At 38.9% G+C, this 23720-nt stretch overlaps 1 protein-coding gene and 1 pseudogene across 1 annotated transcript; both read right to left on the bottom strand.

Annotated features, from left to right (window-relative positions):
* Nucleotides 1-850: 850 nt before the first annotated feature.
* On the bottom strand, nt 851-23306 carry LOC139968655 (uncharacterized). The gene is made up of 8 exons (XM_071972910.1): nt 23040-23306; nt 18774-18935; nt 16686-16754; nt 13932-13964; nt 13166-13266; nt 10018-10043; nt 6335-7521; nt 851-1149 (listed from the first exon to the last, which is right to left on the bottom strand). The coding sequence occupies exons 1-8, from the start codon at nt 23147-23149 to the stop codon at nt 1044-1046; spliced, it is 1794 nt and encodes a 597-aa protein (XP_071829011.1). The 5' UTR covers nt 23150-23306; the 3' UTR covers nt 851-1043.
* LOC139972438 (U2 spliceosomal RNA) lies at nt 4275-4351 on the bottom strand (annotated as a pseudogene).
* Nucleotides 23307-23720: the final 414 nt, after the last annotated feature.

Here is a 23720-nt window from a genome sequence, read left to right as displayed (position 1 = left end):
ATACGGTTTGTCAGGCGGACGTTTTCACTTCCGGGTGTGCAAAGGTTTCCCAAATGTTTGAAAAGGTGAGAGCATCTAATTCGTTTCTGTCTTCCTCGAAACCTGTTCACGTTCCAATTACGCTTTTTTCGTGACTTAATTGCTACAATCCATCATTTGATTTGCAGTCTTGCTTTCTGTTTTATTGCATCATGGTTATACAAATCGTTCAATCGAGTCAAGAAAGAGTCACATATTTTCATTTTCGGTTTGAAATGTTTAGATAGATTGGAGAGAGTGATGTAAACTTTTCTCGCTGCTTGGCGGTATGTTGTTTACATTAATAAGTAGCCTTGTAGGGATTTGTGACGATGTAAATAATCTAGGTTATAGTTAGTGGTCTTGACTTCTTCCGGAATCGCAATTTAATCTCTGATCTTTATGACATTAGAGAGATCAAAAACATTGAATTACGTCGAAACAGAACAAAAAATACATAGGTAGGTCAGCGCGAAAGTTGACTTGTGCGTTCCTTTCTGCGCAAGTTTAAGATACTCGAGATGACATATAATTCTGTGGGGCCAAGATTGCCTGTATCGCAGGCACCGGGGGGGGGGGGGGCGGAACCCATTTTGAAGTAAGGATCTGAAAACAAGATTCCTCGAACAACTAATATATATTAGTACATTATTTTAGTTCAGTTAATTCTTTAAATTATCATTAGTTTATGAAGATTCAATTTTTGCTATCGTTTTTGTGTCTCTCACAATTTTTTTTTTTTCTTAAATGGCAAATTGTCCGACTTGGCAAAAACAAGAGTGGTTACCTTCCATCGCTGTAAAATAACAACTGACTTGATTGACTACGCAACTTCACAATTTGCCATGATGTTTATTAATTAACAAGACCATTAGAATTACACATGTGTTAAACCGATTATAATTAATATCGTACTTTCTGAAAAGAAGCTCATATTCAATGTTACATTTAAAAGCCATAACTATACGTCACCAAATTTTTTTAAGTGCAAATGAATTTTTATACATAATTTCTCTTTATCCTCTTTATCCTCGTAGAGCAGAAGAATGATAGTCGAAAAAGAAATATTTCTTGCCGAAATTTTTGGTGGATCTCAAATCGGGTACAACTTCCGGATGCATTGTGTGAAATCTGTGAAAAGAATTGGAAATATTTTGTTTTTCTCAATCTCCACCTCTCTCCACTACCTCTCTCTCCACATCTCTCTCTCTCTCTCTCACCTTATCGTTGTAATTAATATTATTAATGGTTCATATTCTTGAAATTAAACTATACATTTAAGTTACGCATGCTTGGTTACTTGACAGTTTACGAGATAATTAACTCGCAATTATGACAGTAATCCATTTTCCAAAACAGCAATAAACTGGTGTAAGTTATAAAGCAGTTCGTTAATTGCTTTGTTATTTTTCTTCATCTTCTTTCGTGTGGAATACACCAGTAACATACAGATGTATGCAAGCTTAACACGACAAACACGGATAATAAAAGGCCATCCCTTCCCTCCCTTACTCCCTCGTGCAGACTACAGCTCCCTCCTCCTCCCCCCTTACCCCTTCCATCAGTTGTTAAATCATCATCATAATAATCATCATCGTACGGTTTTACCTCATCATCGTATATTTTGACCCATTTGGCGTTCCATATATATTTATATTTAAATGAAGGATCCGTAGATATTGTGACCATTTGGCTTTCCATATATATATATATATCTCATTTAATGTTAGGATCCGTGCTAGAAGCGTAGATTAGTGATATTACCAACCTATTTTCATTCTGGCGACTCACCCCACATACGTACTCCCCCCCCCCCCCACACCCCACCCCAATGCAGGGCATACTTGAACAGGAAGGGGGTTGTATTACCTGCCTCTTGTTGTTCATCATGACAATTATCTTTATTAAATAAACTTATAATCATGTTTGGGGTTATGTCTCCTTTTCATTATAGACAAGTCCAAACACAAAACCTCTTGAAGTCCTTCATTATACCCCTGCAAGTATTTACTTGACATAACAAAAACTGTTGCAACTTTAAAATTATTTATCAACTTAAATCAATGTATTAGTCTATTTTCAATATGTTGGCAAATTGCAGTGTCTAAGTGGTTCCTAATCAATTCCTGGCAATGAACCCCATTAGATGGTTAATATATATATATATATATATATATATATATATATATATATACAGTAGCCATTTACAACGTAAGACATTTTTCGCGAGAGATGGAATGGATGATGTCTTACTTGAAATTATTGCTTCAGTAGTGAAGACATCAAAGATTACTATATTAATGACATTTTTTTCTCAACGAACGTAGACGGTTATAGACCCGTCATCCGTGAAACAAACATATCCTTGCAGTCGATGTTCTCATGATACGAACATTAAATTTACCGATGCAAGGTGTCATTCTCGCCGGAACCGGCGGCTAGTTTTCATGATAAACATTGCATTACAACCACTTATGTGCTAAATTATGTATAGGGGATCCAATCACACGTGACGGTTCGAACATTACAAAGTACAAAAACGTTGAAAATGGTTTGGGAGATGTTTATTTCTCGTCTAGCTGGTGAGATTGACTTTGAAATTGTAATAATCTCCAAGCAGCCTCCCCATTGGTATTGAAGTTAAAATAAAAAAATATCGTAAACATGACTAACGTGAATAAATGAAAGGTTAGGACACTAAGTGACCTACATTTTGTTAATTTTTTTTCCCGTTATATTGTTTGTTTTTTGTTTTGTTTTTGCCCTCTTAATTTCACTCCTGTTCAATCCTCTCTTTTGTTTTGTACAGTTAGGATTGGGGGAAGGTTTGGGCTGAGGTAATGGGATATTTGGAATTAGTTGGGGAAGTTGAAGTTCACTAATATCAGACGGCTATGGCGAAGGAGGGGGGTGCTGACATTATTATCCGACAAAAAGTTTGAGATTCTCCCGGGGCGAATGTGAATCTTTCCATATGCGGTCACTTTCTTTGGAATATACTGAAAGATTCGGAAGTAAACATTTATGATTTCAGAGATCTTCATCTCTCCTTGAAATTCCGGTGGACGTAGATAATGTGACACATGTAACACAGAAAAAACAATTCTATATGTGTGTTGGGGGGGGTGGTTAGGGGTAGGGGGATTCCCTCGTTTTTCAATATGTTATTCTTTATAACCTAGTCAGTTCTTGTTATGATGCTAGTGAGAGGGCGTTGTTGTCAAGTGGTTAAGGCAGTGGACTTGTGATCCAAGGATTACAGGTTCAAGCCCTGGTCAGATCATTGCGTTGTGTCCTTGGGCAAGGCACTTTATCTCCATTGCCTCTCTTCATCCAGGTGTATAAATGGGGACTTGTGAGGTAACTTGTAAATATAGTTGCGTGCGCCAGTTTGTGGCTGCAACCTATGGGAAGTCCCCGGGGAACACGTGGCTGTAGTGGACTGTGGTGCCCCAGGAGAGATTGTTTGAATTGTGCACAGATGGTGTGCATAGGTGTGACAAGTTACCAATGACCAGGGTTAAGTACAGCGCGGCGAGACTTGATTGTAATTTGCGCTATATAAGAACTGTTAATTATTATTAGTATTATTCCAGAGGATGGATAGCAGTGGTGATCGGTATTACATCGCAACATGTCCTTGAATATCTTAACATTCTATTTATAATAAAACCTGTCGATATGACATGAAAAAAAATACATAGGTCTAAAACTGAAGGAAAAAAATTGATTCGCTGTCAACAAATCCTGAATTCAACGTTGCATAAAGAAAAAAACCTTCTATTTTATCATTTAGTAAGAATTAATATTTAAGCTCGCCTTCAGACATACATACATTTACAGCTTAAGGTGGCCTTTTTCATAATACTCACTCATATGTTGCCAGATGCCTTCATGAAAGTTGAGCGAATTATTAAACAGTCATATCTTTGCACAACACATGCAGAGGATCACAGAATATATTTCTTTACTTTTTCTAAATGTAATTTAATTAAGTATAAAACATATCAAGCACAAAATGTATGTAAACAAACTAATTAAGTGAATATAAGAAGTAAATTTAGCCCCCGAAATATCACCATATTTATGGTGCATTATTCCATCTTCGACCAAACAGTACAGCCTAGTTTATAATTATACTTTTTTTAAGAAAAAGTCGCCGGGAAAGAACCTGGGCACGAAAACCAAACTACCGAACGACTGATCCGCTCTCAACCCCAGTCCCCTTGCATCGGGACTGTGACTGTGTGATCATCGTCGGGTGTGTATCACCATTCCCCTCGAAAGGGAACAGATACTACACATGATCTTAGCCAAAAGGCCGAGAAGTGATTATTGCATTTACACATTAACAATGTTGAATAAGTTTGGTTTAATGCAACACTGTACCACCCATTGATATATATATATTCATAATATACGGTTTGAGATATGCTACACCTCTTTTCTTCCCTAAGCAATGATAATTAATTATGTGTGGTTCTAACGAGTTTGTGCTTTATCATATGAAAAATATAAATTAAAAAAAAGCTAAAAACCTGTCCATTAAAAAAATATTTTCGTAGACTTTTAAATATTTTGTTAAGTCCTGTCTTACTTAAACGTTAGCCACGGAATATCGTAATCCATCATCACTAAACCACTTTTGATAATTGAAATCATCACATAAACTTTCCGTTTGTGGCATTTTGTTTATCGGAAAGATAATCTGATCATTAATGAATGATTGATTATACGTTCACTTGAGGAGGAAAGGTAACTGTCCCTAGAAGGATCACCAATGGGAAATAATGTAGGCGTGGAGGGAACTGGACTGATCCATTATCACAAGGGTGACGTGTTTACACAAGATGTTTCGAAAACAAGGACATTACAACATTATGACATTATTCTGAATCGTTAAGCTCTCGATGGTCTTTAGTTTACTTCCTTTCTACTCGTCACCCTCCCCCTCTAAAACACACACGTATGCACACAACCCAACCCCCCACCCCCAATCCCCACCCCCAATCCCCACCCTATTCCAATTCTTATACCTTTTTTTCAAGATCACGCCAATGGCTGGTTTCACGAATCAAACCATCACGCCGGGTAAGAAAATTCACCAAGTAGACTTAATTTAAAGGGTGTGAAGACTCGCGCACAAAGAAACGTCTCATGCCGGTAATTTGACCTAGTTTCGAATGAGGTGTAACAGAAATGTTAAACACTACACACACAGCTTGCTACCGTCGGTAATTAGACACCAGTGTACAGTCAATACATACAGCTACGTTCAATACCCACAACACAGTGTACATAACAGCGATGGACATCTCAGGTCCAGCTAAAGATAACAAGTTATCACGTTTCATTACTGTCTGCATTTTGTAGCGACAAGAAAAAAACGTCATTTGCAAGCAACGGAAAGTTAACTTTTTCAGAGCGCGACACGCGGTTTGGGGCGAGTCTTCAATGCCTTTAAGTGTGACGTGGGTTGACTATTTCTCTCCAAAATTTGTGACATTATTTATGGGCGTAAATTATTTAACAGTCAGTGTTGAGTTCTTCTGTATTTGACATTTCAAAGGAAGATATGAATTCACTCGAATCAGTCGTAGAAAAGGGGCTTCTTTCTACTATATTTGACAACTTAAAAGAAGATATGAGTCACGCGAATCAGTCGTAAAAAAGCAAGTGAATTTACAACAAATTACACCTCCCCTTTTACGTCGGTACATGCTATATTCGTCAAGGTATGCAATTAAGAGTAAGCTGAAAAATAAAACACGCCTCCAGGCTATAAAAGTCGTTTCGAATATTGAAATAGGCTATGAGTTGTTGATGGTTTGGAAATTCAAGTAGCATAATTTGTTCATCAAACACCCAAACAACAGTATAAGTATGTAAGGTATACGCACTCACGTCTAATTTTAGTTACACTCATCAAAGCTAGGTTGATAAACCTAGCCTATAGCCTATAAACACTGACCTATGATATATCGTATCTACTGTGACAGGTATGTAGAGAACAAAACTATCTCTCATTGCGCCTGCGATGTACACTGACAACATCGTTAAAAGGACAACCTACGATCGAACGTTAACTTAGGTCTATAGCCCTAAAGGATGTAATTGTTTGGACTTACAAAAACAAATGTAAAATGTGACGTCACTTCCGTCGGGACCCAGCGGGTTCAAATCGGGGTCAATAGAATATTGCCTCATGTAATTCCAAGGTTTCGCCTAGAACCAAAAGTGTGACGTTGGTGCTTTTGTTGTTTGTTTGTTTGATTTTGGTTACTTCAAGACTTACGAAACGCGCATGCGTACTCACCTCCACTGCGCTTCTGTCTTGTAACGTAGTCCAAGCTTGTGCGGAATATCGTTCCCGGAAGGTACCAAACACTCGGCCAGTGGTACAGGTGGCAGATAAAGAGCGGTGCCGTCGGCTTTCTGTATAAATTGGGGATCCTTGCATTCGCCCGGTGTTTTGTAAGATAGTGTAGAGAACGAATCGGGTAGAAGAAACGGACCACCGTCTCTGCAGCTCATAAACCGGTAACCGTTCGTCCAATAAGATGCCTCCAATGGGTTTCTCTCCTTTAATTCATCGACTCCAGTTGAGGTATCGTAAACCGATGAAGACTGCGGTTCTTTAGTTCGCGATTGTAGGGTACTATAGTAAGCCTCTGGGACACCGGACAGTTCATGCCTCTCGAGTAATTGCGTTCCTCTGATCTTATCGATAATCTGGGTCGTACTCGGGGGCCAACATGGACCAATCCCTGACAGCGGGTCTGCGAGGGCAAAGGTCAACTTATAATTGCTCGTTCCGTTGTCCTTATGCAACATCTGCTGGGAGTCATTGACTCCAGCCGACCTATCTTTAACAGTTTTCAAATTTGGCAAGTTCGGTGTATTTGGAATTGATAGACTCGTTACGGGCCGTTTTACGGATCTTGAGGGCGGCAGATGAGTTAGATGTGCGAGAGTTCGTAACAAGGGCCGAGGAGGCGGAGGCGTTGGTACGTATTGGGTGGGCGGAGCTTGTTTTGACACGCTCCCGGAAGATGTCTTTGCCTGTTTAGCAAGATTAGACCCTGATTGGAGTCGAGATTGGCACATTAATTTCATATGCCCTCTTTTCGTCTTTCCTAAGAGCAATTTATCAAGAAGATCTTGAACGGTATCGTCAACACCGACGGTTTTGATTTCCCCGGTTTGACATGGCGATGTACAATTATTACCGTATTCTTCGCCAGATTTGATCTCTTGATCATCTTCCGAATCTTCCTTCTTCTCCTCCGCATGCTCTTTCTCCCGGTTTTCCGTCATATTGTCATCACCAAGATATAAGGCAGTATTGCAATCGTCAGAGGCGATTACCGGTTTCTCGGTCGACTCATGTAAAGAAGAACTATCGGTATCTTGAGCACGGAAATAATCGCGATATAACGTCGTTTGGTAAAGATTGTGACGAACGTCCCTCAAAGTGGCCAACGTAGTTTCAGATGCAGGATTCTACAGTCAAAAGGGACAGCATTAATTTTATTATGAGTTTTTTAAATATAATGCATGCATAGAATATTCTCGGATATAAAAGCTCAGCGTGACGTAAATATTCTCTGCTCGTATTTGTGCTCGAATGAATTACTAAATGACCGGTATGGTTACTAACAAGATATTTTGTATCTGGGGTTAAAATGTGATGAATATGCCAGTCACGCAAGAATACAACCGATAGCGATAAATACTATACGTGATGAAATGTATATACATGGACAAGGTATTCGTGGATGTATATATCTTAGTACAGGGGCGTATCCAGGATTTTCCACTAGAGGGGGGCGTCAGGCATGAATGATCGCCGTCCTGGGGGATGGGTCTAAGGGGAGGGGTGGACAATTTTTGCTTTCGAAGAAGGGCTGAAATGCAAAATGGTGCCATATGTGATCCATTTTTCGACCTTAATAATAAGCAACATTTCCAGTAAAAATGGACACAAAATGCACAATTTAGTATGGCTGGCATGTCACTTAGTGTTTATAGTGATAATACAAACACAATTACCATCTATGTTTCTAAAACTATTATGCCGCCGAACTTCGCCAGAACCTTTTTTTGGCAAACAAAAAATAAAGCATACGGGAGGGGGGTGGGGGGGTTGAGCGATCACCGACATCTCACATAAAGGTCGTCATCAATTTTTTTTTTTTTGGCTAAACTTTTTTTTTTGGTGACGGCCAATAGGCAATAGGGGGGCGCGCGCCTGTTGCGCCCCCCCCCCCCTGGATACGCCCCTGTTAGTATGAAGAGAATATTATGGGATAATACCTGGTCATAGGCTCCACCTTAAGATGGACTGACATTAATATGCAAAATGATGTACGATTCCTCGAAAGGCATTGCAGCGTATAGCTTGAGCATGACCAGTGATTCAAGATTTCATGGTTCCTCTAATTCTATTTAAATTTTTACTTTTCGGGTTCTCTGGTGAATAATTTCCAATTTGATAGACCAACCTCGTCTGTTATTCTACCAAAGCCCTTAATACCACATTACCCCCGTCCCCCACCCCATCCCAACCCTTCTCTTCGCGGGCAAACGACAACTAAATGTAAGATTAATTATCAACTTCCGCCATTCCCCCACCCCCACACCCCTATATCTCCATAAATGTGTGCACAGACAGACACCAAGTTGCCTAGAAAATAAACCATTGAATAATTGGCCTCGTTTGTACACAGGTGTCTATATAGTTTGATCTGAAAGTTTGACCGTAATGCATAAGAGAGGCACAAATCAGTGTTACTGTAGATAACATTACCATTTCCGTTAAACGGAACAAGCAAACGTTGTAAACAGACAAACTAAAATGTCGTTATGTTGAACATGCCGATACACTAGTCTAATTTATTCCAAGGCGGTGATTCAGTGACCCTCGTATATATATTTTTTTTATAATCCATGCTCTAGACCTATTTAAAAACCTTCATATGATTTAAACTCGTCTCAGAGAAAAACTACCCGTTTCTTGAAATTTTTGCAATTTAAATTCCAGGCTGAACTTACCATCACGAGACCCACAAACATATAGACGGATGGACTGGCAACATTTTTTTACCCTCAACAAATCGTATCACAAACGATAAAAAAAATTATGGCATAACTTTCAGAGATTTTACGTTACATAATGTCATTAAACCAACAGGGGTTTTCTGTTTTGGGTTCAAAAAGATGTATATTATAGCGCTATATACAAATAAAAAGTCGTAGCATATATATATATATATATATATATATATATATATATATATATATATATATATATTTTATATATATATATATTTTATATATATATATATATATATATATATATATATATGCTACGACTATTTATTTGTATATAGCGCTATAATATATATCTTTTTGAATCAAAAACAGAAAACCCCTGTTGGTTTAATGACAGAGGCATGGTATTTATTTAGGAACGAATATTTCATAGCAGTCTAAAATATAATGCAAAGTTTGTTTACAAAATAATCAAACAAGATGGAGCTCTCACTAGGTAGTTATGTTTTTCTTGTATTTGTAATGTATTTATTTTTCATTTCCCCCCCCCCCCCCAAAATACTGTGAACTTTTAAAAGGGTATCGACAGTCAATAGCAGCCTCCTTAGCGCGATCTAACGCACAAGATGCGATTATTAATAGATCATATCATGCTTACACCTGACAGCTTGGTTACTTGCCTGGGAGGGAAAGAACTTCATAACAAGAGGGGAAACAATCAACCGGCTTATCACTATAAGATCAAATGATGCAGAGAATTCCATCGGATGTGGCATATACAATCAGTGTCGTTAACCAGTAAGGGCTTGGAGATATGATTGCGAGGTAGGGGACAACAACGGTGGAGAGGGGAGGGGAGTGGGGTCGTTAAGAACCTCGACATATTTCAAGTTATATAGATTGAAATAAGTGTAAAAGACACATGTAGTGTTTTTTAATACTCACCACCACAGTACGGGGCTCCGATGGCGCTGTTGAAGAATAAAATATTAACCGACTGTAATTAATAAACGGCAAAGACTTCTATAAATCATGTGAGGGTATGAATGTAAGAGTTCAGTCTTTTCAAAATAAATTGTGTTCTAACAAGGGAACTGCTCCATAGTCCAAATAGCTCCCACATAGAACACGATTTTTTGAGGAACATAGGAAATTCCAGTAGCTTGACTGAATGACCCCCAAAAATAGCACAAATTGATGTTTGAAAGGAATAAATGCTTCACTAAAATGTGTATTATTTGCATTATTACGATATCCTGTAATAAAGCCATGTCCCTTCGTAACATGATACGTTAGGCCTTTGTTTAATGGCGAATTGAACGATGCAGTTTCAACGTACTAATACCCGAGGGGAATGCCGTGCAAGTTGATGGTTGGTGGAAACACACAATGGGTCAACCAGAGTTATATTAGCGTATAATTGCAATTATTAACGGAAACTTTTGGATAATGGGTGCCTATTAAGACACCCAACCCAGACACCCCCCCCCGTCCCCCCTCCCTCCCCAACCAGCGTACTCCATACTTCCCCTAACTTCCACTTCCCTCACCCCAAGTACAACATCTTATTGACCTAACAAGGTAACAAATTTCATCAGTAGATTGCACACTGCTTCTATGAAATTCGGTGTAATCCGCCAAAGTTTGAGCCATCCTTCGTCGTAAAACCCTCATAAAGACCCGCCAAACTATATATAAACACACAATATTCAAGATATCCACTCGAGACACAGTTTGACTTCATATCGATTCAGTATAAGCTGAGGGTAGGCCTCCCGTTATGTCAACTTTGTGTTAGGTTATCCAGCTTTATCGGCGATACATCTGGAGTATCAACCGACAAGCCGGGTTTCATTTACTTTGAATAACCAGTCATTCTAATGCTTTCGTGTGAAGAGGGCGGAATAGTATATTGCATTCATGGACGAGATCACCACTCCAGTGTGGAAGAAAAAATTGTATAATCGTGTTTCAGTTGGGACCGGACCAAATAATGCCTACCACTAAATACTTTATTCTTCTTTAAATTAATTTTCTTTCCTTCGATATGACTTTTATATCCTGCATAGACTTTCTACGATAGGATAGTCGCATTTTGATTTAGTTTTGACTTCATATCGATTCAGTGTAAGCTGAGGGTAGGCCTCACGTTATGTCAACTTTGTGTTAGGTTATCCAGCTTTTATCGGCGATACATCTGGATTATCAACCGACAAACCTGGTTGAATTTACTTAGAATAACCAGTCATCCTAATGCTTTCGTGTGAAGCGGGCGGAATAGTATATTTTGCATTCATGGACGAGGTCGTCCACTTTATGTGAGAAAGAAATATGTTTGATCGTGTTTCAGTTGGGACCGGACCAGGCGCGGCGGAACGGAAAAATTATTGGGGGGGCTAATGTGTGGAGACTATCTAAGCGGAGCGCCACCATCGGTTGGCGCGGAGCGTACAAGAAAATTTTGGGTTTTTTCAAACCCCCAGATGGCCGGAAACGGCACTTCCCGAGTGTTTTATGCTGCGAATACCTGGCCCTAAAATATGGGTCTCAAGTCTGCAATTTCTCAGATTGCACGTAAGGTCTGTAAAAACATTGTAATTTGTATATTCGATGGTGTTTTAAGAGAGTAGCTATTACTCGTAGTGTACTCGCAAAGACGTTTTTGAGTGTAGTAAGGGCAGTGGCGGGGCTAGGGGTATTGGTCGGGGGGGCAAGAATGGTCTGTAGGGGCGCTTTCGACACTATCTAAGCGGAGCGCCACCACAGGTTGGCGCGGAGCGTACAGAAAATTTTTGAGTAAAGATACTCCCGAGATTGCAGGAAATGACCCTTTCCGGGGCCTTGCTAATTTGCAGATAAACGGAGAAAAAATAGGTGTCGTCGCCATTTTGTCGGAAAATACACCGACAGAATATGACAAATGTCAATAGTTATATGACAGCGCAATAAAATAGTCAAAAATCGCGAAGAAGTAAAAAGTAGTGAAAAGCTGAAAAGGGCGCCAGCAGTCCATTTGAGTCCGTCAGGGGGGGGGGGGGAATCCGCCCCTGACTGTATATATGGACGCTCGATCCGCCACTAAGTAAGGGGATGTTGGAGAACTGGCTGAAATGAGGCAAGTCATTGGCCTAAGACGAAGTTGTGTTACGCTTACCGGTACTCACACTCACTGCTTCCACTTTTCACGGGGCGTGAAGACGCGGTTGGGATGACAATGTGGTCTATAGCCAAGGGACGGGCCGAGGGTCCCCCAGCAATTACTAAAATTATTACACCTATAGAGTATACGTGTGCATCGGACAGATCGACAAGTATGCATTGAAAAATGGGCAGATGTACGTTTCGGAGCCTTGGTAAATATTGGGGGGGCTAATCAAGCTTTTGCCCCCTCAACTTTTTTATTGGGGGGGCTGAGCCCCCCCCCCCCCAAGCCCCCCCCCGGTTCCGCCGCCACTGGACCGGACCAAATAATGCCTACCACTAAATACTTTATTCACTCTTAAAAATAATTGTCTTTCCTACGATATGGCTAGCTTTAAATATCCTGCATGGACTTTCTACGATAGGATAGTCGCATTTCGATATAGTGACGATTACAGATATGCATAAATACTAGACTTACATAGGCATTACTGTTAAAAAATAATTATGAAAGAAATTCCGTGAATTGCTAGGTGACCGATAGCCTTTGTTTATAGAACGATATACCGGGTTATTACGATTACCCAGGTTTCATATCGGTCGGTAAAATGAATATTCACTCGAGAAACCGGGGTTTATCGGTCATAACCGGCCATGTTTATCACTTTAATAAAATACAAGGTTTTCACTGACAAACCTAAATTTGGAACCGATACACCAAGTTTTCAAAAAGAAAGTAAAGTTTATAGACCGATAAATCCGGTTTCCCGGTGTGATATCCTGCTTTTATTTGGTAACCAGGTTCATTGCCCGATAATCCAGGTATATAACTGATATACCGGGATTATAGAGTGGTTATTCAAATAGTCGGCACGACGTTTTGGCATATCAATAAATCACATCATATACAAGTGACGTCAGAACTGTTTACTTTTAACTTGTTATATCTCACCTTTTTCTTCCGAAAACGCACCGCTTGGGAAAACATCGAATATAGACCGGTGTGAGTAGTAAGGATGGTGACCCGGCCAAGCTTCCCTTTGCCACTTAGTACTGCATAAAAAAATGATCAAATTTAAATAATAAAACATTTAATTTTAATCTCATTCTTATCCTCGGTAATATGAAAACGAGTAAGAACTCAAACAAGCCAATCAGCTATGAAGATAAATTCTAGAGACAAAATATTCTCTATCCTACTCGACACGACCTGCTTAGATGTGATATGTGTTCTTATCTATGTGTGTACCACTTGAATTAACGCTGAAATATGGCCCGCCGAACATGTAAAAATTGGAAGAATACATACGCGACGATAGACACAAAACAAAAGTGGTTTGTACGTAGGGTTTGTACGAACGTAGCTGAATAAGTGAACATATTCGAACCGTTTGCTCCTAGTCTTATTAAGTGAAACATTTATTAGGAGAGTTAGTAAAGTTACTAGAATTTTAAAAGGACGCACATAAGAATACTTAAAGCAGTGAATATTCTGAGGTTGTCCTGGGGATAGTGATTACGTCACCCAGACAATTCCTCCGTACATAGATAGATAGTACATCCCCCCATCCATCCCCATCCACCCCCTCCATCCTCCTCCCCATCACATACGCACGCACTATTTTCCTTACCTGTCCCCCTCACTTGGCCCATTGTCGAACCCTTGCATATTTTTGTTACGTCCTAAATATATGAATTGAATATTTAAAATATCTTACCACACTGGATCTGTTTTAGAAGAAGTGGTTAGTCTGCAAAATGAAATAATAAATAATACAAGTTACTGATGTCGATAATTAATAAAGTAGGTTATATAGTAAATATATTATCATGTAATTTCGGAAATTTTATAAAGCCATTACTGTGTATTATTTATTATAATGAATTCGCGCATTTGATGTTATTTGCATAAACAATTTTAACAAATGCATCCACCCCCCCCCCTCCCTCCCCCAACATCACATCTTCCCGTTCCATCTTCTGCCCATCACCGACAGGTACACTGATACATTATTTGTACCTTATTTCCGAAAAATCAAAAAATTATATATATAGGCCTATAAAAAATTTACCAAGAGATCGGTGATAGCAATAAATGTTAACGAACGCGTCTCTCCCGCATAAACCTTGTCAAGTTATGGTACCCTTTGTAATACTTAATGTTCTCGTTTATTTTGCTGTTTTGTGTACTCTTGCACTTGTTCTTGGAAGGGATACTTATAAGTTAAGGTTGTCATCAATAAGTTTAGTCTGTCTAACTAGCAGACTTGTAATGAGTCCATACTTGTACTCCTATCCTTACATAACTGCATGTCCTTTTACTCGTCGTAATATAGTTGTACTCGTATCCTCGTACTCGAGACACTTGGCTAATGGAGCATACACATCTAGTTCAAGGTTTAGTGCTCATAATCGCTCTTAGAGCTGTGTATTCGTACTTACTCATACCTTAAGGAATTCTACTTGTACTCCTACTCATACAGTTGTACTCATATTGACACTGTTGTACTCGTACAAATGCTGTTATACTCGTACTCATACAGTTGTACTCGTACTGTTGTACTCATACTCATACTGTTGTGCTTATACTCATACTGTTGTACTCGTACAAATACTGTTGTACTAGTACTTATGCTGTTGTGCTCGTACTCATACTGTTCTACTCATACTCATACTGTTCTACTCGTACTCATACTGTTGTACTCATAATCATACTGCTGTACTGGTACTCATACTATTGTACTCATACTATTGTACTCATACACATGTTGATGTACTCGTACTCATACTGTCTCACCCTGATTCCACAAGACGGATAATTAATACCTCATCTTGTTATTTATTGTCAGTTTGTAATTCAAACGGGTGTACACTTACAATGATTCCTAGTACGTTTACACATCCCTGTCTTATGAACCTCCCAACCCCATACCCTTTCCATTCCTTTCCTTACTGTTAGTACAAATCTCACATGATATAAATCAACCTTGATCATAACTGACGTATGTTAGCCTGCAAATTTACCTTATTCTATCAAGTTACTGAATAAACCCTTAAAGAGTTGTTGACAATTGACAATTCATAACCATGGACGTTAAATATGAATCTAAGAGACTGACTTCGGTCAGCTTGCGGCTTTGATAAGCCAATAATGGCTTCTTCGCGAGTTCCTGCTTGCATGAGGATCTAAAAATACATATATTCATACATACATTCACCCATGCGTGTTAGCTAAACAAGAGGATACATATAGCTCACATTACATGGTATCAATATATGAACTCAATTCACCGTGAATGATGTTTATCAAAACGTGCAATCATCATACATAAAGAAAATATCATTTTGATAAAGAAGTAAACAAACCACGTCATCCGCCTAACTATCTTTAGGGCTTAAAGGCTCGGCTGCGAACGGAGTATTGAAAAGGTGAAATCTGTCTGAAGATTGGTTTAAGTGGCCTTGAAAAAATATATATATTTGCTTTCCTGGCAAAAAAACACGACGCATTCTCTCTTCGCATGTGTCTATATGAATTGACATAGGCCTACTTTTGCTCCTTACTTTATAATCACTCAAGTAACATTAACAGTTAACTGCAGTTTAACCTTTTACAGTAGTTAGAATGCAAGGTAATTTGGAATGTACGTGTGGCCCAAGGTTAAGAAATAGATAAGCCCACGCGAGTGGAAATGTTTACTATATAATACGAATGTGAATATCCCTTCAACAGGAATAATAAAACTTAATATTTCATGTTATTTTAATAAGGCAGTGTTGTCGCCTGGGGGGGCAATACTTCTCGCCCCCCCACCCCCCACCCCCCACCCCCCCAGAGAAAACATGTACGATTCTACGAATCTGCTGATTTGAAGCTGATACCAGTTTTGGAAACGATGGCAAACCGCAACGCTCCAGAAGGGCCCCAAACCATACCCCCACCAGGGGCAACCATAGGGGTCCTATACGGCAACGTGGCTCTGCGCTTCTGTCGCTATCTTGCAGTACCTATATTCTGTGCCCCCATACACTTACTGCAGGGAATTCTACTGGTACACTTACTCATGCTGTTGTACTCGTATGCATGCTGTTGTACTCTTAAGTACTGTTGTACACATGTTGTTGTACTCGTACTCATGCTGTTGTACTCGTTCTCATGCTGTTGTACTCATACTCATGCTGTTGTACTCATACTGATCTATTGTACTCTTAAGTACCGTTGTACACATGTTGTTGTACTCGTACTCATGCTGTTGTACTCGTACTGATGATGTTGTACTCGTATTCATGTTGTTGTACTCATATCACAAGTCTGTTATATAATAAGGAGTTATCTACATATTCTTTCTTTCTTTGATATGACGTCTTTGTACCGTTTCCTTTCCCTATGTTCTGCCTCATGATAACCACTCCTCCCGCCCTCCCCCACCCCTTTTGCCCTTCCACCCCTTCCCCTGGCCGGCTATTCTTACCTCTGATCATTAATGCGGCAATCACTCAGTTTTAGGGCAGTCAGACGGTACGGCTGGGCTGTAGTTATGCTGTAAAACAACGACAGAATTAATCAAATAGTGAAATATTGTGTTAGGTTCAACAACAAAAAAAGCCTTGATGGAAGGCCGTCCTAGTGCGAATGCATATGCTTTATTGTATTGCTTGGCTTAATATCACATGACTGACACGTGACTGTCCTATGTCCATGTCATTAAAAACAAAAATGCAGCTATGATTTTATCATCATTTTTGAAAATAGCCGTCTCGGCTCGTGGAAAGAATAATAATACGTTTCGAATGGGTAATAATAATAAGTTGTAACTATAATTACAAATAATTATACAGCGTTTTTTTTATGGTACTTTCTTTTACCGAACCTTAACAAAAATCTGAGAAGGCATTTTTTTTCTGACAAACTAGCTCAATGTGACCAACCCACTATTAACAGCAAATGCACTCAGTCGGGCTACCGTAGATTTCCGAATGGCCAGTAACCCCCCCCCCCCTCCATAAATACACATACCCACAAATCTGCTGACGTAGGCATACACCCTTGTAGCTTTTGTCATTCAAAGTTTGTACCGGTCAGCAAGCAATTAAATTATCTGTCGATATGTTAGTGTTGCAATCCTCTGTAATATCCTAAGCCTATCCTATGTAATATCCTAAGCCTATCCTATATAATCCTATCCTAAGCCTATCCTATGTAATCATATCCTAAGCCTATCCTATGTTATAGGCAAGCCTAGAAGGAATAATGATATAAGTACAAACATGCCGATTATTTGAAAGGTACCGTACCCTTTACATTGAGGTAACGGGTTGCACTGAAATATGACTATAGTATATCAAAACATAATCAGATTGAAGACAAAAATACACCGTCATTTCAATGTAATTTGGTAATTTAAATAAAATCGCTTCAACTGTATATAATTTCATTCATTCTTCTCCTTAATTTGTTTCTCTCTTCTTTTATTTATTTATTTTGTCTTCACAAAATGCCGCAACTTTTTTTCTACAAATACGTCATTTTATTACAAATTGCGCCATGTTTACCAAACTGCGGGCACACGCACCACCTTCAAAACAAAGAAAGAATAGTTTATTGACGCATGCCTATTAACATGGTAAGAGTTTTAGGTATATATGGCCCTTGTAGAAAAGAGTGGGTCAAATCCTACAAACTTTGAGTAAACATATTTTAATAACTTGAGTTTACCTTATCCTACAATCTTTCTTAAAATGTCAAAATAAAGACGAGATCTTGCGTCATTTTATCTATTTGTTTCTTTTTTCTTGTCTTTGAGAAGGTTGTGCAAACAAATATTATCAATTTGTTATTGCAATTTCCAAAACTGGGCAAAGAGCTCCCTACAGGGAAATTTAGTCCGCCCACCTACCTGACGCAGATATATACCCATATTTAAAAATCAAAGGCTCCTCACGGAGCAATTACACCGCCCACCTGTGTTTTTCTTATTCATCTACTTCTTCTTCTTTTGAAATTGCTTAAGCGTATCAAATCTGTTTTTAGCGCCATGATCAAACCCACATCCCAATATGAGCATTCATAAGCTAGTTCAGTTGTTGATTTCACTCGATTCTGCAAAAAAATTGCCTCTCAGGCCCTTTCTTTCATATTATCATCGTGTGAACTTTTATCATTTTTAACATCACCTGTGGTGTCTTAGTCCTTTTTGGCGTTCCATGTGAATGAACATCATGTACATTTGATTTTGAATATATAGCAACAAACACGTCGACGTCAACCACGTTCACACAGATATGGACGAATCTTATCCTTTAGAATATATATATATATAGACATACCTTTCAAACCATCGTGTATTTTTCTGATAACCATTTGGCGTTCCATAATGAGAGAGAGTATAAACTGTTACGTCATTCCTGTCCTGTCTACTTCATCGAATTCATTTCAATACTACATACTTTTTCCTCAGTAGCATTGTGGTATTCATCTCATTTTATTAACACCGACTTGAAATAAACGTACAAACAAACAAACAAATCAATCAATAAATCAATAACTTTGATATTCTTACTGATTACTGAGTCCGCTTCCAAAATGGCGATGACTTCTTCCCTGGTTCAGATGGCGTAATCTGCAAGTACCTTGAATCGGTTCGCAACCTGTCCCCCCGTAGGTTGTCAGCGAACCTCCCCAGGGGTCGGGTTCGTGCATAGCGGAATCATAGCTATGCGTGCTGGAAACAAACAAAGATCACAGCCGTTCTGAACCAGCGCTTGACGATGCGCTACATAATTTAAATAAGAACTCACTTGTTCACCCTAGCTACAACGATTCCAGCAAAGTAGTATCCTAATCGTAAAGCTATTTTTTCCCTTTTTTTCTTGTTTTTTTGTTAAACCGATAGTTCAGGATATGCTTGACTAACGAAAGAAGAACATATAATAATCAAGCTGGTAATATCTGCATTCAATTATTCATTCGCATGTATAGTTTTCGAGATTTTGAAATTGACATGTTTTGTACCAAAGAGTGAACTTGAAGCAAACAGATATATTGTCATATAGTTACACATAAACCAAATTTGTCAAACAATAGTTAAAGATTCCGCCTAAATTAGTAATCGTACTAACTTAAAATTACAGTGTGTAACTATAATAACCACAAGCATAAAAAGAACACCGCCACCTCAACCCCCCCCCCACCACGCCCACCCCATGTACCTCTCTCTCTCCCTTTTCCTGTCCCTCTTCCTGCAAATTCCAAAACCATGACACGTACACATAATATATAGTATGTGAACCGTGCCTTTGAAGTAATGGTGGTAATGATTGTGTTATCTCCTCGACATCAGTCAATATCGTCAATGTATCAATTTTAACAAATTCTGACAGTTCTATGAATAAACTGTCTTTCTTAATTTATAAGAACGATCGATCGATACACTAAAATTATGAAATTCAAGACCATTTTTTGATTGGTATGCATGGTATCTATATGGTAAAATGACCGGCGGTCCCTGGATGAAAAGATATGATATTACATTCCTAATGGAAATCTTCATAAAAATGTAGATTGACCTTAGAGAGCTCGAAAGTATTATGTATTACTATATGTATATATATATATATATATATATATATATATATATATATATATATATATATACATATATATATATATGGTTTACGGGTATAGGCCCCTAGTTGAGCTAAACGGACCGTGCATGGCTGATGCCACGTGTTGATTGAGCGATAAATTTTGCCTTAAGGCAGGCACTATAAACTCAATCATCATCTTCATACGACAAGGATCTTTGTGAAAGATAAGCTCCAACCTAAACAGCTAAAGAAAAAACGTTCCTTTGTTTGGTAAGAAATATTCCAGTTTCAAGTCGTGTCTGTTAGCTGTAACTTTGTAAATCCTTTAGTATACCATGAGGATCTGAAACCGTTTTGATCTTAATTCTGTTGTTTCATTTCATACTTTCAATGTAAAATATGAAACAGTGATGAGATAAGAGACCATTTGTCTTCATTAGATCATGTTAAGAGCTTCAATATTTTAGATTCAGCATCTGTAAACATCCGTCTTCATTATCAAGAAAATTTGTCAATTTAATAAATAAGAAAATTAAAACACAAATGCGAAAAGTGGCTCATCTGGCTTGATGTGGCCATATTTAGATCAAGTCTTCAACCACGTGTGTCAAGGAACATTAAAGGCATTGAAGACTAGCCCCAAACCGCGTGCGGCCATCTGAAAAAGTTAACTTTCTGTTGCTTGCAAGTGACGTTTTGTTCGTATCGCTACAAAATGCAGACAGTACAGTAATGAAACGTGATACCTTTTTATCTTTAGCTTGACCTGAGATGTCCATCGCTGTATCGCTTGTATACTGTGTTGTGGGTATTGACCGCAGCTGTATGTACTGACTGTACACTAGTGTCTAATTACCGACGGTAGCAAGCTGTGTGTGTATTTTCTGGGATCGATGGTGGTGTCTAACACTTCTGTTACACCTCATTCGAAATTAGGTCAAATAACCCGCATGAGACGTTTCTTTTTGCGCGAGTCTTCACATCCTTTAAAGCTGTGATATCTCCCAGGGACTTGTGTCTCTTTTAAAATGTTTGTTTCTCTACTTAGAGAATCTATCATGATGCAAGGCGGAGTTGGGTAAATGGTTTAGCATTTTACGAAACCAGAGTGAGTGACATCACCATGGGAATTGAGCTGAAAATTTGGGTTTTTCTTTTCTTTCTTCCATTTAATGTGCGAAACCTTTCATCGAATACAGAGTAACATACCGTGTTTTAATAAAAAGCCTCGTATTTCAGACAACATTGTCAGCTAAGCAAACATTCTAATGTACGCAATAACACGTTTCCCAGAATCAATAATATGATTATATAAGGATGGTAGGGTTTGGAAAGTACATGTGGCACGATGGTACCACAAATGGAGTACTGACAAAAAAATCCACTGTGTTCTTTGGCTAATGTAGTGGCATTGGCATAGGGGAGGTCATGTAATGCCCCACCGCCCCCCCCCCCCCACCACCCCCACCTCCCCTCCCCAACTACCTCCATTGTCTGTCGGACGGGGTTTTTCTGAAAATTCAAAAGTATTCAGTAGTACAAGATAGCGTTGAGACCTAATAGTAATAGACCTAACTTAAGACTTTGATTTTTCTTTCTGGGGGGGGGGGTACCCAGACCCCGTATAGGGGAGCTGCATTTAAACTACCCTACAGTCACATCCCTCATTCAAAAATTGTTGATCCGCCTATAGCATGCGTGCATAAATGTTCATGCCCGTAACAAAAGTAGTCGCGGGAATTTGTACCCCCCCCCTCCCCCACCTTTGGAATAATGTGTTTGTAGCTGGTCTGATGGACTATACCAAAATGGTACCTATAGCAAAACTGCATTAACTTTAAAAAGCCATATTAAAGAGAACAAGACCTTGAGCTTTTTTTTCATTAGCAACTGTGCATGTACACAATTATCTGAAAAGAAGCACTTTTGATAATTCGTCAAACTCATACATAATCTAACTTTTTTCAGACTTTCTAACCGAGGATTTTTCTGTGAACGGAAAAGTGTCGAATATTTATGATGTTAGTACAGCTGTTTATAGATAACTATTATTTTCAACATTTATAATGTTACCCATTAAACTCTCTTTTGCCTATATGACCATTTCTTTAACCTTCAAGTTTGAAGGACCTGTGTTATTTTTGTGGGCCTCCCAATGTTGTTAAAACATTTCTTTTTCGCAGTTGCTGCAGGCAATAGGGAGCTAAAAGGTTCTAATAAGGAAGAAATATTTCGTTAAAACAAGTGCCATTCTTACCTTTATTGATTAAGAGACCAAATGTCGCGAGTTAAGAAAACTGACTAAGTGCTTGGAACGCGAAAAAGAACCCAGAGGACATGAACTTTTATTTTTAAATCTCAAAGGGAGGTTTTAAACCCGGAACTGTCAACTGTTGTAAAATGGTTGACGTGAAGAAGAAACAACGCCAGAAGGAGAATCAATACAAACCATATTCTAAAAGCGAAGTCAGTTTGGCAAAAAGAGCGACAGAATTATAACAAACCGTATCACGCCAACTGTACATCAATGAACACATTTACTTATGTCCCCCCTATGCAATATATAGAGACGGCACACTCACTCGCACATTCTTTGCCCCCCCCCTCCCCGAACCTTACCCCCAACCCGCATTCCCCGTATCATCCAGTTTATCTTTAATATATACAAACCTCGCTTATCCCAGTTATAAAAGACGTGCGGATTGCCCCAAGGCCTTGGTTTGCCATGCATGGAAGTAGTTTTATGATACTTATAAGGTGTTTCGGACCAAGATATTTGTCGACAGGTGACACTATAGCAGGCAATACATGACATATGGACACCAGGCATGTAAGGCACCCAGTTATCCATATCTTTGCTAATTAATATCATAGGATATGTTCTTGTTTGTGGAGGGTATATATATATATATATGCTAAGGAAACTGTGTTCTTTTGTAAATGGGAAGGCATTTTCCTTCGGATTATTTTCCTTTAATCCTTAAATTAAATCTAATCATTTGTGATAATATGGTGAGTAAACGGAAACTGACATGAATATCTCCGTCTCTCGGTCAAAACGGTATTACTAAGCCTAGGTGGGCATGTGACGTCAGCGTCATGCGACGATACCCCTCTGAAGGTTAGGCTATACTTAGGCTACTCAATGGAAGGACTGTACTGTATCTTTACTTAACTTTATCTTGAAAGCTCATTGATACGTTTATTTAAATTCGGCGACAAGAGGTTTATAGCCTTACCCAATGGTAGGAAGAGTAACCCTCGGTTCCCTTAGAGGTGTAAACAGATCACTGGAAAGTACAGTGGGTGATATCTGCTGTTCCACGGTCGTATGTTTCGTCCCCGGCATGTTTGGTCTTTCATTCCCGCGAGTTTCACTCGGGCTCAAAGAGCCGACTTGGCTTATCCCTTCGGCAGAAACTAAAACCGTCTCAATTTAAGAATAGTTCTCTTCTCGAGTCTACACACTGGTTAATTAACACAAAGGTACTTAACGTTTACACTGTACTGCTGATATATTACACGTATAGGCAGGCTATGGCGTATGCGTTACGGTGGTCATCGCTACGTGTATGTTGTTTTGTTTGTTGCTAAGATTGCGCGCGTTTGACTTAAACTATGGATATTCATATAGAGATGCGCGCGTACGGTGGCATAAAACCGTCATCCTTTTCTACATTTTGATAAAGAGATATTTCGAAACTCAAAAGTACGGTGAAAGAGACGTCTGCAGAAAGAGTATGGATCTGTTGTACAAGAGGGAAAATACATACTAAAGTATACCATACATGGGTTCGAGTATTATTGAAACATGAATATGCATCGTCTTAGACATCATAGTAGCCTTTGTATAGTAGAATCAACGTTGACATTGTATTACACACGCCAATACCAGTACTAACACGCACAGCTTAGCAACA

The sequence above is a fragment of the Apostichopus japonicus genome, chromosome 1 (assembly GCF_037975245.1).
Source record: "Apostichopus japonicus isolate 1M-3 chromosome 1, ASM3797524v1, whole genome shotgun sequence".
Classification (NCBI taxonomy): Eukaryota; Metazoa; Echinodermata; class Holothuroidea; order Aspidochirotida; family Stichopodidae; genus Apostichopus; species Apostichopus japonicus.
Note: the sequence above shows the minus strand (reverse complement) of the source record. Positions and strands in the feature narration are given on the sequence as shown.